We start from the raw sequence: 18,548 nt of genomic DNA on the forward strand, positions 1-18,548 counted from the left end.
CGTGGGATCTTCCCGGACCGGGGCACGAACCCGCGTCCCCTGCATCGGCAGGCGGACTCTCAACCACTGCGCCACCAGGGAAGCCCGCAATGTGATTTTAATGCACTGAAACTTTTCTTTGGCTTCCAAACTTCAAGTCAGAAGGCTTTCTTTATTTTTGCCTTTATTTTCGCTTACTTCTGGCCTAACATTTGCCACAATATTAAACTTTGGTAAACTTCTGTCTCCTCCCCTGATTTTCAGCCCCCACCCGCCAGGACAAAGACCTTCCCTAAGTCATCCATGCACCCCAAAGCCTAGCACAGGACCTGGCACGAGCAGCTGTTCAAAAATGCTTGTGGGGGGGGGGGCTGGAGTGGACAGAGGTAAGAGTGACAGTCACAGGCATCATTGCTTAGTGATTTATTCTCTTAAGGCTCCATCAGCAGGTAGAATGGAAGACCCCTCCCACCCTGATGCCTTGGGTAACCAAGGCATTATACTCCTTCACTGCCTTCTCTGTCTGGAGGACCCGCACATCAATGCCTTTTTTCTTGAGGTATTCCACAGTTGATGGGGGTACCTGGGAAGAAGGAAAAAGATGAGTAAATCAGGGGGAAAGGCCCCCAGGGTTTCTTTTCCTGCTATGAGGCAAGTATATTCTACAGAACTGGACAGTGACAACCATCACTCCTCAATCACCCAGCGTGTCACCAGCCCAGAATTTGGCAGTGAGTCCCAAGGAGTCAAAAAGCCTTCTAAGAAGTTAACGGAAGTACCATGAAACATGTGCAGACCGCTCAGGTGATATGGAAACTGGAAAGAGCATGGATTTTGGAGTCAGTCTTGAATTTAAGTCCTTACTAGCATTGTGACTTTGGGTAAGTGAATTAAATTCTCTGAGCCTTTGTTTCCATGTATGTAAATAGGGATAACAATACCTGCTTACAGGGTTGGTATGAGAATGAATTCAGCTAAGGTATGTAAAACGTTAAATGTTTGAGTCAGTCCAACCTGACTGATTCAAATCCAGATAAATGTTAAATGTTTGAGTCAGTCCAACCTGAGTCTAAATTCTAACTTTGCTATGTACTAACCAAGAGACCTTTGAAAGTCTTTCAACTGCAATTTCCTCCCCTATAAAACGGGGACAATAATACTTAAAATCAAAGGGTTGGTGTGAGGATGAAATTTTATGAATGTATGTACACTGCAGCTCAAACGTCTTCTCAGAAAGGCCTTTCTTGATCACCCCATTTAGAGCAGCCCCTCATAAGTCACCATTTTCTTCACAGCACTTACTATGATCTGAAATTGTCTACATTTTTATTATCCATGAGGGCCATGAACCTTGTTTGCCTTGTTTAGCTTGTTGTCCCTGGTACCTAGAATAGTGTCTGCCCCATAGAAGGTGCTGAATAAATATTTGTAAATGAATTTATATAAAAGATTCTCAAGAGTGGCAGCTATTGGATATTTTCTCAACTCTGGCTTGCCTTCAATATTATTTTAAATAGATTTTAATTAGACTCTGCCTTGTCAGAAGGAGCTCTGAGTGAAATGTTTTTTAAAATGTCCTACATTACTTTTTTATATGTCTGAACAATTTTATAATAACAGTAGTCTTACAGATAGGGATCATTTTAATGGAGGAAAAAACTAGGTTAAACTAAAAAATATAACTAAAGGGCACCTCCATTGGTAGGGAACTGGATTTTACGACATCTATATAAAGGACAGAATGAGGTAGATCTCTATAAACTTATGTGAAAGGCTGTCCACAATGCAATAATGTAAGTGAATAAAAAGTTACAGAACAATATGTATAGAGCGATCCTATTTATGTAAAAACATGTATATCAGTATGTGTAAGTGTGTATATATTTGTAGATGCATAGAGAGAGCATTGGAGCAGTTACGATTGGGAAAGGGAAATCTTTCACCTTTTTAATTCTACAGTTCCGCATTGACTCTTTTACAACAAGCATGTACTATTTCTGTAAGTACAATAAAAATAAACTTTCTTTTTCTGAAAGGGGAAAAAGGCTTAACTTGAATGTACCCAAGAAAAGAAAAATTAAAAGTACTGTAAAAATGGAAAGTACTGTAAAAATCTAAAGAGCCAAATATTGATAGCTGTAGAGCTTAAAAGAAATTCCAGGATTGAGGAATTTCTGAAAAATAGTTGAAACAGCACAGGCCCATGATTAGAGACCGGAGAGTCCAACCCTGATGAGGAAGAATAGTACGCAGCCACTATTTTATCCTGGGCCATCCCCTGGCTCAGCAAAATGAGGGTGCATGATACATAGAGATGAACTTCCAAGAAGGACATATCTCTAAGGTAAAGATCCAGGAGATTACCAGAAGTCCTCAGGAATGCTGTGCTCACCAATACCTACCTTCAAGGCCTCACTCATCCCTCGGCCAATGACAAGGATCTGCACACCCTTCTCGACAACTTCCTCCACATCTGCAGGCTGCACACCAGGAGAATGCTGGACATGGAAAGAGAAAGTATACCAGCTACCTGCTCTTTTCATCTTTCTTTGCGGTCAGCATTCCTGTTAGAGTCATTCATTCACCGAACAAATGTTTACTGAGGTTTACTCTAGGCCAAGCCTCACTAGGGCCCTGGGAATAGCAGAAGATACAGTACTGCCCTTATGGAGCTCTAAGTCTAGTGAAAAGTATAGAAGACTACAAAGAAATTTCAGTAGTTTTACAAGTGCTACAAAGAAGTAATGTTCAGGGTGTAGTGAGAACATACAGAAAGGGCACCTAATTCAGACCTGGGGAGTCAGGGCAGGGGGTCAGGGAAGACACCCCAGAGGATGTGACGTTTAAGCTGAGACCTAAAGGACAAACAGGAATTAGCCAGGTTAAAGGAAATCGGGAACAAGGCATACCAAATACAGGGAATAGCATGAACTAAGGCTCAGAGGAAAGAGCAACCTAGTGAACTACAATTAGTTCCATATGACTGAAGTGTAAGTGACAAGTGAGTGGAAAGAGATGAAGCGGGAGAAGAAAGCACCTGCACACCATGCCAAAACTTGGAAAGCTCCATACCGTTTCCTTTTTCTGAGCCCCTTTCCCACTTAACTCCAGGAAAACTTTGATGCTTTAAAACCTATCACTCTGTAAAGTCTTCCCAGATTCTCCCAGGGATATTTAAGGTAAGGTGTTTAATGACGTTAAAGGATGGTGGCTTCTGAACTGCTTCCACATCAGCAAAGGGGATACAGGAGTTAGAGTTTGGTAAATAAATACCAGCCCAACTACTGGGGAGTGAATAAGAGTGGAAAATTGTCATGGAAGACATGCTGTTTTAATTGCGTCTTGAAGTATGACTAGGAGTATGCCTTGATGCAGTGGTTGTAGAAGGGGTACATTCTAATCATAGTTAGACATGGTTTAGGGAAAGAGCTGCTGAATATACCAAGACAACAACAAATGTACCAAAGAAAGAAGGGTTTTTCAGTCTAAAAAGCTGATGGTTTAGAGAAGATAGGATTGAAATTGTTATAAAAGGTAGAAGAACAAATATGAGTATTTTTATTAAATCCTGGAATAATAATATCTTACATGTTTAAAGTTGCAATTTTCATAATACAGCTATAGAAATTATTCCATGTGATCTGCATTAATAGTAGCACGAAAGCATCCATTCTCCTTGTTTTATAGATAAACTGAAGCTCACAAAATACACATTAGCCAAGATGACACAATTACTAAGTAGCACAGTTGGGATTTGAACTGAAACATGTTAACCTTTGTTTATTAGAATACTGTAACCTAGGGAGCAACGTTGAAACTTGAAAGAACTAGCCCTAATGACCACAGAGTTGTCCTTAAGCCCAGTGCCCGGCCCACTGTACGCACACAATAATTGTTACTTTAGGTGTAACCTGAATCTTCCCTAAGGCAATTGCCTGTCACCCACACACACATGAGCTAAAAAAACAATAAAGGAGACAGACTGAAGTATTAAAAAATACTTGATTAACCCCTCTAAAAAGGCAGGAATAAAAAACATGAGGACAAACAGAAAACAAATAGCAATATGTTAACACTTAAACATAACTGTAGCAGTAATTAACTTTAAGTGGACTAAATAGTTTAATGAAAGGCAAAGACTGAGTTAAAAAGCAAGACCCAACTAAACACTACTTACAAGGTATATACTTGAAATATAAAGGCATAAGTTGAAAGTAAAAGGATAAAGAAAGATACAAAATGCAAACACTAAGAAAGCGGGTGTGGTTATGTTAATATCAAGATAGGAAGTATTACTACAGATAAAAGAGTTTCATCTCATGATACTTAAATGACCAATTCATCAAGAAAAACATAACAACCCAAATCTGTACACTCTTAGTGAAAGAGCTACAAAATATATGAAAACAAAAATAACATATCTGGGACTTCCCTGGTGGTCCAGCCGCTAAGAAAACGCCTTCCAATGCAGAGGATGCAGGTTTGATCCCTGGTCTGGGAACTGAGATCCCACATGCGGCAGGGCAAATAAGCCCACGTGCCACAACTACTGAGCCCATGTACCACAACTAAAGAGCCCCTGTGCCACAACTACAGAGCTCATGCACTCTGGAGCCACAACTAGAGAGGAGCCCACATGCCACAACTAGAGAGAAGCCCACATGCTGCAAGGAAAGATCCTGCATGCTGCAGCTAAGACCCAACACAGCCATAAATAAATAAATAAATATTTTTAAAAACCCAAAAATAACAGAACTAAGAAAAGAGACAAAACCACTATAGCTGGATTTTTTTTAACATCTTTATTGGAGTATAATTGCTTTACAATGGTGTGTTAGTTTCTGCTTTATAACAAAGTGAATCAGCTATACATATACATGTATCCCCATATCTCCTCCCTCTTGCATCTGCCTCCCACCCTTCCTATCCCACCCATCTAGGTGGTCACAAAGCACCGAGCTCATCTCCCTGTGCTATGCGGCTGCTTCCCACTAGCTATCTGTTTCACATTTGGTAGTGTATATATGTCCATGCCACTCTCTCACTTCATCCCAGCTTACCCTTCCCACTCCCCACGTCCTCAAGTCCATTCTCTATGTCTGCGTCTTTATTCCTGTCCTGCCCCAGGTTCTTCAGAACCATTTTTTTGTTTTTTTTAGATTCCATATATATGTGTTAGCATACGGTATTTGTTTTCCTCTTTCTGACTTCACTCTGCATGACATACTCTAGGTCCATCCAGCTCTATGGTTGGAAATTTTAACAACCTTCTCTCAGTAAATGATAAAACACATAGACAAAGAGTCTAATTAAGGAAATGGGAGCTTTTAGCAACACTGTCAGTTAATTTGACCTAATAGACATTTATAGGTTACTACACCCAACAACTGCAGAATACACATTGTTTTTTCAAGTGTACATGGAACAGTCACTAAGACCTTATGCTGACATAAGTCTCAGTAAATTTCAAAGAAATGAAATAACAGAGAATATGATATCTGACAAAATAGATTTGTTGATAACAATAAGATATTTAGAAAAGCCATAAATAATTGGAAATCGAGCAACAAAGTATTTTGAACTAAAGGGTAAAGGAAAAATACATCAAAATTTGTGGAATACAGCTATATAATACTTATAGGCAAATTTATCACTTTAAATACTTAAAATAGAAAAATAATTGTCTAAAATCAATGGTGTAAGCCCCCACCTTAAAAAGCTAGAACAGAAGCAAATCATATTCAAAGCAAGCAGAAGACAGATAATAATGAATATATGTATGTAAATCAATGAAATGGGAAACAAATGACAGAGAAAAATCAACAAGGCCAAAAGTTGGTTCTTTCAAAAGATTAATAAAATTGAAACCATTGTAAGACTGATCAGGAAAAAAAGAGAAGACACAATTCATAAATACCAGGAATGAAGGGGACATTACTATAGATCATACAGATAGCAGAAGAATAATTTTAAAAATTGGGAATAAATTTACACTAATAAATGTGACAACTTAGAAGAAATGGACAGATTTTTTTGAAAGACACAACTTATTAAAATACAAGAAGCAGAAAATCTGAATAGTCCTATAGATGTTAGAAATTGAATTTATAATTTAAAACCCTTCCACAGAAAAAATTCTACACACATATGATTTCAGTGGTGAATTCTATTTTAAACATTTAATGAAAATCCTCAACAAAACATTAGCAAATCCAAGGTTGGTTCAATATTTTAAAAATCAATGTAGTTCACCACAAAGTAAAGAAGAAAAATTACACAGTTGTGTCAAATGATGCAGAAAAAGCATTTAATGAAGTTCACCATGTATTTATGATTAAAAAAAAAGAAAACTCTCAGAAAACTAAACTAGAATAGCCAAGATATGGAAGCAACCTAAATGTCCATAGAGAGATGAATGGATAAAGAAGATGTGGTACACGCACTTATGGCCACCTAATCTATGACAAAGGAGGCAAGAATATACTATGGAAAAAAGATAGTCGCTTCAATAAGTGGTGCTGGGAAAACTGGACAGCTACATGTAAAAAAATGAAATTAGAACACTCCCTAACACCATACACAAAAATAAACTCAAAATGGATTAAGGACTGGACACTATAAAAACCCTCAGAGGAAAACATAGGCACACCACTCTTTGACATAAATAACAGCAAGCTCTTTTTTGATTCACCTCCTAGAGTAATGAAAATAAAAACAAAAATAAACAAATGGGATCTAATTAAACTTAAAAGCTTTTGCACAGCAGAGGACACCATAAACAAGATGAAAAGACAACCCTCAGAGTGGGAGAAAATATTTGCAAACGAATCAATGGACAAAGGTTTAATCCCCAAAATATGTAAACAGCTCATGCAGCTCAATATTAAAAAAACAAACGACCCAATCCAAAAATGGACAGAAGACCGAAGACATTTCTCCAAAGAAGACATACAGATGGCCTACAGACACATGAAAAACGCTCAACATCACTAATTATTAGAGAAATGCACATCAAAACCACAATGAGGTGTCACCACACACCGGTCAGAATGGCCATCATCAAAAATTCTACAAACAGGGCTTCCCTGGTGGTGCAGTGGTTGAGAGTCCGCCTGCCAATGCAGGGGACACGGGTTTGTTCGCCAGTCTGGGAGGATCCCACATGCCGCAGAGCGGCTGGGCCCGTGAACCATGGCCGCTGAGCCTGCACGTCTGGAGCCTGTGCTCTGCAACGGGAGAGGCCACAACAGTGAGAGGCCCACGTACCGGGAAAAAAAAAAAAATTCTACAAACAAAAAATGCTGGAGAGGGTGTGGAGAAAAGGGGACCCTTGTACACTGCTGGTGGGAATGTAAATTGGTACTGCCCCTATGGAGAACAGTATGGAGGTTCCTTAAAAAACTAAAAATAGAGCTACCATATGACCCAGCAATCCCACTCCTAGGCATGTATCTGGAGAAAACCATAATTCAAAAGGATGCATGCACCCCGATGTTCACTGCAGCGGTATTTACCATAGCCAGGGCATGGAAGCAACCTAAATGTCCATCAACAGAGGAATGGATAAAAAAGATGTGGTACATATATACAATGGAATATTACTTAGCCATAAAAAGTAACAAAATAGTGCCATTTGCAGAGACGTGGATGGACCTAGAGACTGTCATACAGAGTGAAGTAAGTCAAAAAGAGAAAAATAAATATAGTATAATATCACTTATATGTGGAAATTAGAAAAACGGTGGAGATGAACTTATTTGCAAAGCAGAAATAGAGTCACGGATGTAGAGAACAAACTTACGGTTGCCAAGGGGGGAAGAAGGGTGGGATGAATTGGGAGATTGGGACTGACATATATACACTACTATGTATAAAATAGATAGCTAATGAGAACCTACTGTATAGCAAAGGGAACTCTACTCAGTGCTCTGTGGTGACCTAAATGGAAAGGAAATCCAAAAAAGAGTGGATATATATATATATATGTATGACTGATTCACCTTGTTGTAGAGCAAGAAACTCACACAGCACTGTAAAGCAACTATACTCCAATAAAATTTAATTTAAAAAGTTCAGGGCTTCCCTGATGGCGCAGTGATTAAGAATCCACCTGCCAATGCAGGGGACACGGGTTCAAGGTCTGGTCCAGGAAGATCCCACATGCTGCGGAGCAACTAAGCCCGTGTGCCACAACTACTGAGCCTGTACTCTAGATCCCACGAGCCACAACTACTGAGCCCACGCGCCACAACTACTGAAGCCTGTGTGCCTAGAGCCTGTGCTCCGCAACAAGAGAAGCCACTGCAATGAGAAGTCCGCACACTGCAACAAAGAGTAGCCCCTGCTCGCTGCAACTAGAGAAAGCCCACGCGCAGCAACGAAGACCCAATGCAGCCAAAAATAAATAATAAACAAAATTTTTTAAAAATGTGGTTCATATATACAATGGAATATTGCTCAGCCATACGAAAGAATTAAATAATGCCATTTGTGACAATATGGATGGACCTAGAGGGTATTATCCTAAGTGAATTAAGTCAGAGAAAGATAAATACTGTATGATTTCATTTATATGTGGAATCTAAAAAACAAAACAGAAATAGACTCATAGATACAAAGAATAAACACATAGTTGCCAGAGGGGAGGTGGTGGGGGAGATGAGTGAAATAGGTGAGGGACATTAAGAGGTACAAACTTACAAAATAAATGAGTCGGGCTTCCCTGGTGGCACAGTGGTTAAGAATACGCCTGCCAATGCAGGGGATATGGGTTCGAGCCCTGGTCCAGGAAGATCCCACATGCCGCAGAGCAACTAAGCCTGTGCACCACAACTACTGAGCCTGCACTCTAAAGCCCACGAGACACAACTGCTGAGCCCGTGTGCCACAACTACTGAAGCCTGTGTGCCTAGAGCCCAAGCTCCACAACAAGAGAAGCCACCACAATGAGAAGCCCACACACCACAACGAAGACTAGCCCCTGCTCGCAGTAAGTAGAGAAAGCCCGTGCACAGCAACAAAGACCCAATGCAGCCAAAAATAAATAAATAAATTAATTAAAAAACAAAAAAAAACAAATGAGTCACAGGGATGAAATATGCAGCATGGGGGATATAGTCAATAATAGTGTATGGTAACAGATGGTAACTAGACTTATCGTGGTGATCGTTTTGTAATGTATAGAAACATGAAATCATTATGTTGTGCACCTGAAACTTGCATAGTATTGTAGGTCAATTATACTTCAATCAATAAATCTGTCTATTGGTAGAGTAAAGAAACACGACAACAAAATGCAATGCATGACACCTGACTGGATCTTGGGTTGGAAAGGAAAGCCAGCTATAATAGATGTTATTTTATTGGAACAATTGTTATAATTTGACTATGGAGTTGATGCTATTTAATATTATATAAATGTTGGATTTCTTGAGTGTAACATTATGATTATGTAAGGCAGAATGCCTTTGTTTTATTAGATACAGGCTGAAGTATTTAGAGTTAAGTATCATGATGTCAGTACTTACTTCCAAATGATTCAGCAAATATAGTTATTCAGAGAGAGAGAGAGAGAAAGCCACCGAAAGATAAAAAGGTAAATGTGCCAGAATATTAAAAACTGGTAAATCTAGGCTGATGGTATACGTGTTTATTATTTTTTTCCAATTTGTTATATAGGTTCAAAATATTTCAAAATAGAAAAAGGGGCGGGAGAGGTTCAACATAGGCTTTTCAGGTCAACCAAGTTTAGAAGGTAAATGGGAAAACACAAGCAAAACCAAACACACACAAAAGCAGAAAGGGTTAGGGACAGCTCAGCTCATCTATCTTTCCTTTTGTGTCCTAAGTACTAGAACCTTTAGTCTGATCAAATGGACAAGACTCTGAGAATTATGTTATACTTTACACCTATTGCCTGTATTATATATAAAAATAAACCCACAAAATCGGCAATAGTTATAGAGGGCATTTGGGGGGAAATTTGAAGATAGGCTGTATACTAAATAGTAATATTGTATCAAGGATAATATCCTTATTTGTGAGAATGATATTGTGGCTATGTAGGAGAATGTTTATGTTCTTAGGAAAGAAATGCTAAAATATCTGCCATTTACACTCAAATGATTGGGGAAAAATGTGTGTGTGTGTGTGTGTGTGTGTGTGTGTGTGTGTGTGTGTGTTTAGAGAGAAAACACCAACATGGCAAAGTATTAACAACTTGAAGATTTTGAGAAAGGGTGTGCGGCTATTTATTGTAATATTCATACAACTGTTTCATAGGTTTAATGTTTAAAATTAAAAGGTGGGACTAAAATCAACTATATGTCAATAAAAAAATTTTTTTAAATAGGTGGGGTAAAGTTTCCACATTTCCTTTGGTTCTCTTTAGGTGCCTGCTAATTGGTTTGGCTTTATTTTAAATTTACACTTTTGTCATATCTTCCTCCTTGTCCCCTTTCAGCCTAACAAAAGGATATATAAATGAAAGACCTATGCATGTTTCCACATAGAAAACTCTTCTCCAATAAGAGAGTTATTGCTTTAAGATAGAAATGAGTGAGCACAGTATGCAATAGTAGAAAAGTATAGGCTTTATAGTAAGACTCAGGTTCAAATCTTGGTCCCAAAAATTATTAGTGGTGTGACCCTGGAAACGCTATATTTGATCAGGCACACAGCAGTTGTTTAATGATTGGTAGAGATTTGGGAGTAGGTAGTAGTAATTATTATTTCAAGGACACTGGTTGAAGACAGTAAATTTTCTTGATATTTCCATCCTGCAATCACTATATCATCTGCCCCTTCCCACCCTTAAACTGATAAAAAAGGAATCACATTAACCTACCTCAGAAGGAATGTCACAAAGTATAAAAAAAATTTTTTAATGACATTTATAATTAAAAATTCAATGTAGCCAACATTTATTGAGCCCATACTTTATGGGCACTGTGCCAAATGCATAGTTCTCGCCCTTAGGGAGTTCACCACTTAGTGAGGGAAACACGTAAATACACACTCAGTACAATACAGGTGAACTGCACTAAGTGCTAAAATAGAGGCACAAAGTATTATAGGAATACTGAGAATGGAGTAAGCAGCTCATTCTCACAAGGATTATCATCAGGAAGTGCTTCATAGAGGAGATAAAACAAAAGCTAGGAATTAAAGAATATATAAGATTCCAACAGGTACCAAGGGAAGCAGGTCATTTCAAGTAAATGAAATGGTTTTAGGGACTTCCCTGGTGGCACAGTGGATAAGACTCTGTGCTCCCAATGCAGGGGGCCTGGGTTCGATCCTTGGTCAGGGAACTAGATCCCACATGCATGCCGCAACTAGGAGTTCGCATGCCACGACTAAGGAGCCCACCTGCCGCAACTAAGGAGCCTACGTGCTGCAACTAAGGAGCTGGTGAACCACAACTAAGGAGCCCGCCTGCTACAACTAAGACCCAGCGCGATCAAATAAATAAATAACAATAAATAAAAGGAAGTGGTTTTAGCAAAGGTACAGAGAATCAAAGATCATGGTAGGTTTGTAAGGGAATATGTATTTGGTATGGAATAGCTAGGTCTTCAGATGTGTTATAAAATATAGGGGATGAGAATGAAGGAAAAATTTGGAACTGTATCATTGTTTTTAAAAAATGGCCCTGAACACTATCCTAAGGAGTTTCTGCTTAATTCTGAGGTCTATGGAAAGCCTTTGAAATTTTCTAAGCAGAGCAGTGACATGACTAGCTTTATGTTGGCCAAGTCAACAAATGTACTTTGTTGGATATGGTGGAGGAGAAAACTGGAGAAATAAAACTTTTGTCTGATGTTTCTCTTCTAGGTGACTGGGTGGATAGTGATTCCATTAATGGAGACGCAGAACACAAGAAAGTACCTGGATATTTGTGGGGGGTGGGGAGGTAGAGAAAAGGAAATGAAATCAACTTTGGATATGTTCGGTTTAAGTTGCCCAAGGAACAACTCATATGCAGATGTACAACATGTGATTGAATATTCTGATAGTTTGGATAACTGTTCAGCAAATATTCACTCTTTTTGCCCTCTTACTGTGGGCAGAATATACTTCTGTGCCCTACTGATGTGGGAACTTATGTTGGTGAACCTGGGGCAAGCAAAGCCTTGAAATATACTTGCTCAGTGGGGCTTGTGTTTGTGAGCTTCAGATAACACCATGAGAAGATCAGGTCCTGGCTAGTTCACTGGTCTAAGATGGATAAGAGACATATGGAGTACCCAGCCAGCTTGCCAACTGCAGCCTGGGGTAGAGCTGCTCCAGCTAGACCTATAAGCATGATAATAAACACTTATTATTGTAAATCACTAAGTTTTGGGTAGTTCGTTAAAAAGAATAGCTGAACAAGGGAATTCTCGGGCAGTCCAGTGGTTAGGACTCGATGCTTTCACTGCTGTGGGCACAGGTTCAATCCCTGGTTGGGGACCTAAAATCCTATAAGCTGCATGATGCAGCCAAAAAGAAGAATAGCTGAACAATACTACTATATATTTAGAGCATGAAAAGTAACTAGAGATAATACCTCCATCAGTTCATGGCATAAACAACTGTAGTACTCTCAAGTAAAAAGAAATCCCCTAAACACTCTCAGAGAGTTAATTCCCTCAAGGATTCCCTATTAAGCAGCATTTGATGTACAAATCAGAGTGTTTCATGTCCAAGACTTTTAAAAGAATTAATGCAGTCATTTCTATAGTTGAGAAACATACCGTAGAGCAGTATTATGTGCTAGGCGTTGTGCTAGGTAACTAAGGGAGAAAAGAAAAAACTTAAAAAGATCAAGTGTCTACTATGTGACAGGCACTGTGGTAGATGCTTTACAAAGAGGAACATATTTAGTATTCAAAGCAACCACGTGAAATATATTTTCCAGGTCCCATCCCCAAGAGATTATGATTCAGTAGTTGGGAAGAGTGCAGGAGATACAGAACATGCATTTTAAACAAAGCTCTAGGTGATTCTGATGCACTGTGAGATCCATGAATCACACTGAGAAATACTGAGTGAGAGAAAGAATGAATTTGCATGATGGTAAGTGGCATGCATTTTTCAAATTTATTCTTCCCAACCCACTTATTACTCTTACATGAAGCCATGACACACAGACATTATTATTCTCCTTTTATAAATGGTCAAACTGAGGCACAGTCAGGCTATATAACTTGGTTAAGGTGTCTAGTTAAAATGTGACAGTGCCTGGACCTATAAATCTAAATATCTACTAGATATCTCTTGATGCCCTATTGTAAGTTCAAGCTCAACATATTCCAAAAGAATTAATCATTTTCTCTACCCAGCCTCTGCCCCAAACACAAACACATCTGTCCCTCCTCTTCATATACCCAATCTCAATAAATGGCACCACCATGTACCCATTTATCCATGCTAGTATTCTCCTTTGCCTGCTAAATCTAATAAACTGCCTTATCCTGCCAATTTCACCTTCTTTTCTTAAATTAATTTTTTTTTTTTTTTTTTTTTTTTTTTTGCGGTACATGGGCCTCTCACTGTTGTGGCCTCTCCCGTTGCGGAGCACAGGCTCCAGACATGCAGGCTCAGTGGCCATGGCTCACGGGCCCAGCCGCTCCGTGGCATGTGGGATCTTCCCGGACCGGGGCACGAACCCATGTCCCCTGCATCGGCAGGCAGACTCCCAACCACTGCGCCACCAGGGAAGCCCTTAAATTAATTTTTTACTGAAATACAGTTGAATTACAATGTTGTGTTAATTGCTGTACAGCAAAGTGACTCAATTATACATAAATATATACATACTTTTTCATATTCTTTTCCATTATGGTTTATCACAGGATACTGAATATAGTTCCCTGTGCTACACAGTAGTACCTTGTTTATTTATTCTGTATATACCAGTTTGCATCTACTAATCCCAAACTCCCAATCCAACCCCCTCACCTTCTTAATAGTTTTCATATTTGCTGTTTCATATCCACCCACACTACTACTAACTTAACAATAACAGCTTAATTTATTGAGTGCCTACACCATATCTAGCACAGTACAGTAACCCTTAGATCAACTCTGTGAGGTGGGTAATATTACTATCTCCATTCTATAGATGAGGACTCTGAGGCTTAATAGCTTTGATTTGATGTCCTTTTGCCTCTATACAGGTAAGTTCTAGTCAACAGCTCAGCTTTTCTCTCATCTTTCCTAGTTCTTCTCTCTCCAACTAGTTCTAGAACACCTCCTCTTGTTTATTCTACTGACAAATGAAACTTAACAAGATGAAAACTAAACCTACAGCAACCTTTTCCTATTTTCCTGTTATCATCACTGGCAACTTCACAGTTTTGTAGTCTTTAGTGTTGAAGTTTACAAGAGGAATCATGATGTAGTAGAAAGGGACAGGGAAGAAAGTTAGAATCTGACCTGAATTTACTATTTGATTTCACATTTTTCTAGCTTTCTAGCTCTAAACTCTGTGCTTATTAAGTTTCCTTAAATACAGAATGAGGTTAAGGGTAATACTAACTCATGTAGTCTTATATGGGAAAAATATAATATATAGCGTTAAATCTATTTCTGAAGAAAAAAATCTCTCCAGTGTGGCACACTCATAAGTTGGTACTCCAATATATCTTAAACCCATAGTCTGGATAATTTTTGTCAGTCAAATCAATCTTCTGTTTAAGTATCTGAAGTGGCTATGTCTAATCTACTGAATAAAATGTAAACTGAGCTCTGCAGACACCCGACACCCTCAACTATACCACTGCCTATTCTTACACCACACTAGCTTTACTCTATGAAACAATCCAATGGAGTCATTTGGTTCACGAGCATTATAGCTTCTTATTCCTCAGCCTGCTCTCATTCTGTCCCTTCTATATCTCAAAGCCCTCTCATTTCTTTTACCAATCCTTTCTTTTTATAAAGAAAGGTATATTCCTTTCTTTAAGATCCAGGTTGGTAGCTAACAAACAACTAGGTGTCTGGATCAAAACAATGAGTGCATGCAATTCAAAACAAAGGCACCAAAATGAGACTGGTAGGAGGGGTGGACTCACGATATAATCAAATCCTATACTCCCCGGGTGGGCAACCCACAAACTGGAGATTAATTATATTACGAGGTTCTCGCACAGGAGTGAGAGTTCTGAGCCCCACTAAGGCCTTCCAGCCCAGGGGTCTGGCACCATGAAGAGGACTTGGCTTTGAAGGCCAGCAGGACTTGAACGCAGAAGCTCCTCAGGATTGATGGAAATAGAGACTTCACTCTTAAAGGGCATACACAAAATCTCATACACCCTGGGACCAAGGGTAAAAGCAGTAATTTGACAGAAGACAGGCCCAGACTTACCTGCTGGTCTTGGAGGGTCTCCTGGGGTGGGGGAGACCCTGGGGACATAGACAATGGTGGCAGAAACATCAGGGAGTATTCATCTGCATGAGCTCTCCTGGAGGCTGACACACCTTGGCACATCAAGACCCGGCAGAACGGAACAGGCTGTAGGCTTTACTGCTGGGATGCCTGAGGCCAAATAACAAACTGGATGGGAACATAGCCCCACCCATCAGCAGACAGGCTGCCTAAAGACTTCCTGAGCCCACAGCCACCTCTAGACAGCTTCTAGACACAGCCCTGCCCACCAGAGGGCCAAGACCCAGCTCAACCCACCAGTGGGCAGACATCAGAACTAAGAAAACTATAGTCCTGCAGCCTGCTGCAGGCTAGACACTACCCTGGGACCAGCTGGCCCCTGGCCCTTGGGTGACGAGAGGGGAGTGTAATCCTGGGATACATAGGACGTCTCCTACAGAGGACTACTTTTCCAAGGTGGAGAAACATAACTAACCTACCATATACATAAAAATACAAATAGCAATTTAGAAAAGATGAGGAGACAGAGGAATATGTTTCAGATGAAGGAACAAGATAAAACCCCAGAGGAAGAACTAAGTGACATGGAGATAGGCAATCTACCCACGAAAGAGTTCAGAGTTATGATCGTAAAGATGATCAAAGAACTCAGGAGGAGAATGGATGCACAGAGTGAGAAATTAGAAGTTTTTAACAAGGAATTAGAAAGTATAAAGAACAACCAAACAGAACTGACAAATACAATAACTGAAATGAAAAACACACTAGAAGGAATCAATAGTAGATTAAATGAAGCAGATGAATGTATCAGTGAGCTGGAATACAGAGTAGTGGAAATCACCACTGCCAAACAGAAAGAAGAAAAAAAAATGAAAAGAAATGAGGACAGTTTGAGAGACCTCTGGGACAACATCAAATACACTAATATTTGCATTATAGGGATCCCAGAAGAAGAGAGAAAGGGCCTGAAAAAACATTTGGAGAGATAGTAGCTGAAACCTTCCCTAACCTGAGAAAGGAAATAATCACCAAAGTCTAGGAAGCGCAGAGTCCCATACAGGATTAACCCATAGAGGAACACACTAAGACATGTTGTAATCAAAATGACAAAAATTAAAGATAGAATATTAAAAACAACAAGGGAAAAGCAACAAATAACATACAAAGGAACTCCCAGAAGGCTATCAGCTGATTTTTCAGCAGAAACTCTGCAGGCCAGAAGGGAGTGGCACAATACACTTAAAGTGATGAAAGAGAAAAATCTACAATCAAATAATACTCGACCCAACAAGGCTCTTGTTCAGATTTGAAGGAGAAATCAAAAGCTTTACAGACAAGCAAAAGCTAAAAGAATCCAGCACCACCAAACCAGCTTTACGACAAATGCTAAAGGAACTTCTCTAGGCAGAAAAGAAAAGGCCACAACTAGGAACAAGAAAATTACGAAATGGAAAAGCTCACTGGTAAAGGCAAACATACAATAAAGGTAGGAAATCATCCAAACATATAGCTAGTAGGGAGGTTAAATGACAAAAGTAGTGAAATTATTTGTAACCACAATAAGTGGTTAAGGGATACACAAAACAATTAGATGTAAAATATAATATCAAAAAAAGTAATTGTGGGGCTTCCCTGGTGGTCCAGTGGTTAAGACTCTGTGCTTCCACTGCTGGGGGTGTGGGTTCAATCCCTAGTCAGCGAACTAAGATCCCACATGCTGTGTGGCATGGCCAAAAAAAAAAAAAAAGTGTGAGGAGAAGAGAGTACAAATGCAGGTTATCTAAAATGCATTGGACATTAAGAGATCAGCAACTTAAGCATATATACAGACTGCTACACAAAAGCCTCACTGTAAACAAAAATCTCTAATAGATATATGCACAAAAAAGAAAAAGGAATCCAAACATAACACTAAAGATAGTCATCAAGGACTTCCCTGGTGGTGCAGTGGTTAAGAATCCACCTGCCAATGCAGGGGACACAGGTTCAAGCCCTGGTCCGGGAAGATCCCACATGCCACACAGCAACAAAGCCCATGTGCCACAACTACCAAGCCTGCGCTCTAGAGCCTGCGAGCCACAACTACTGAGCCCACGTGCCACATCTACTGAAGCCTGTGTGCCTAGAGCCCCTGCTCCACAAGAGAAGCCACCACAGTGAGAAGCCCATGCACTGCAACAAAGGACAGCACCCGCTCACCACAAACTAGAGAAAGCCTGTGCGCAGCAGCAAAGACCCAACACAGCCAAAAATAAATAAATAAATAAATTTAAAAAAAGATAGTCATCAAATTACAAGAGAAGAGAACAAAAGAAGAAAGGGGAAAAAAGACCTCATAAACAAATCCAAAACAATTAACAAAATGGCAATAGTAACGTACCTATTGATAATTACCTTAAATGTAAACAAACTAAATGCACAAACCAAAAGATATACACTGGCTGAATAGATACAAAACAGGACCTGTATATATGCTGCCTACAAGAGACTTCATTTCAGATCTAGAGACACATACAGACTGAAAGCGAGGGGACAGTAGAAGATATTCCATGCAAATGGAAATCAAAACAAAGCCACAGTAGCAATATTTTTATCAGAGAAAGTAGACTTTAAAATGAAGATTGTTATAAGAGATAAAGAAGGACATATGCATAATGATCAAAGGATCAATCGAAGAAGAAGATATAACAATTGTAAATACATAGGAACCCCTCAATATATAAAGCAAATGTTAACAAACATAAGAGGAGAAATTGACAGTAACACAATAACAGTGGGGGACTTTAACACACCCCACCATCCCATCCCCACTTCTGTGGTCACCTTGGAAAGCAACAACCTGGAATCACAGTGAAAACCACCAGCTTTGCAATCACCTAATGGATTAAAGCTCCTTCAAATGCCCATTCCCAGAGAACTGTCATTATTTGACCTGTCTGGTGGTTCCTTGGAAAGCCCCACTCATAGGCTCTCTTTATTTGATCTGACTTGGAGTTTGCCAGTGCAAACCATCTTTTATCCCAGAGAAGCTTGTCAAAAACAGTCACAGACAATTGTTTAACAGTGCAGCTGCCTGAGGCAGTAGACAACAGGGCAAATGAGAGGTTCCAATAAACTAAAATGAAAAAAATAAGAAATGAGATGTTTATGGGGGCTTTGAAAAGCTCAGGTATGAACCTTGGTATTGAAAAGGCCA

General features: G+C 39.4%; 1 protein-coding gene across 1 annotated transcript in view; it reads right to left on the reverse strand.

Annotated features, from left to right (window-relative positions):
* Positions 1-390: 390 nt before the first annotated feature.
* The window catches only part of AAMDC (adipogenesis associated Mth938 domain containing), a 28,853-nt gene continuing 10,695 nt past the window's right edge, over positions 391-18,548 (reverse strand). The window contains exons 4-5 of the mRNA XM_065881456.1: positions 2,382-2,477; positions 391-562 (exon numbers count right to left, since the gene is read on the reverse strand). Of these exons, the coding sequence (XP_065737528.1) occupies positions 422-562; positions 2,382-2,477 (237 nt within the window). The 3' untranslated portion in view covers positions 391-421. The remainder of the gene's footprint in view (positions 563-2,381; positions 2,478-18,548) is intronic.

Source organism: Phocoena phocoena, chromosome 8 (genome assembly GCF_963924675.1).
Source record: "Phocoena phocoena chromosome 8, mPhoPho1.1, whole genome shotgun sequence".
Taxonomy (NCBI): domain Eukaryota; kingdom Metazoa; phylum Chordata; class Mammalia; order Artiodactyla; family Phocoenidae; genus Phocoena; species Phocoena phocoena.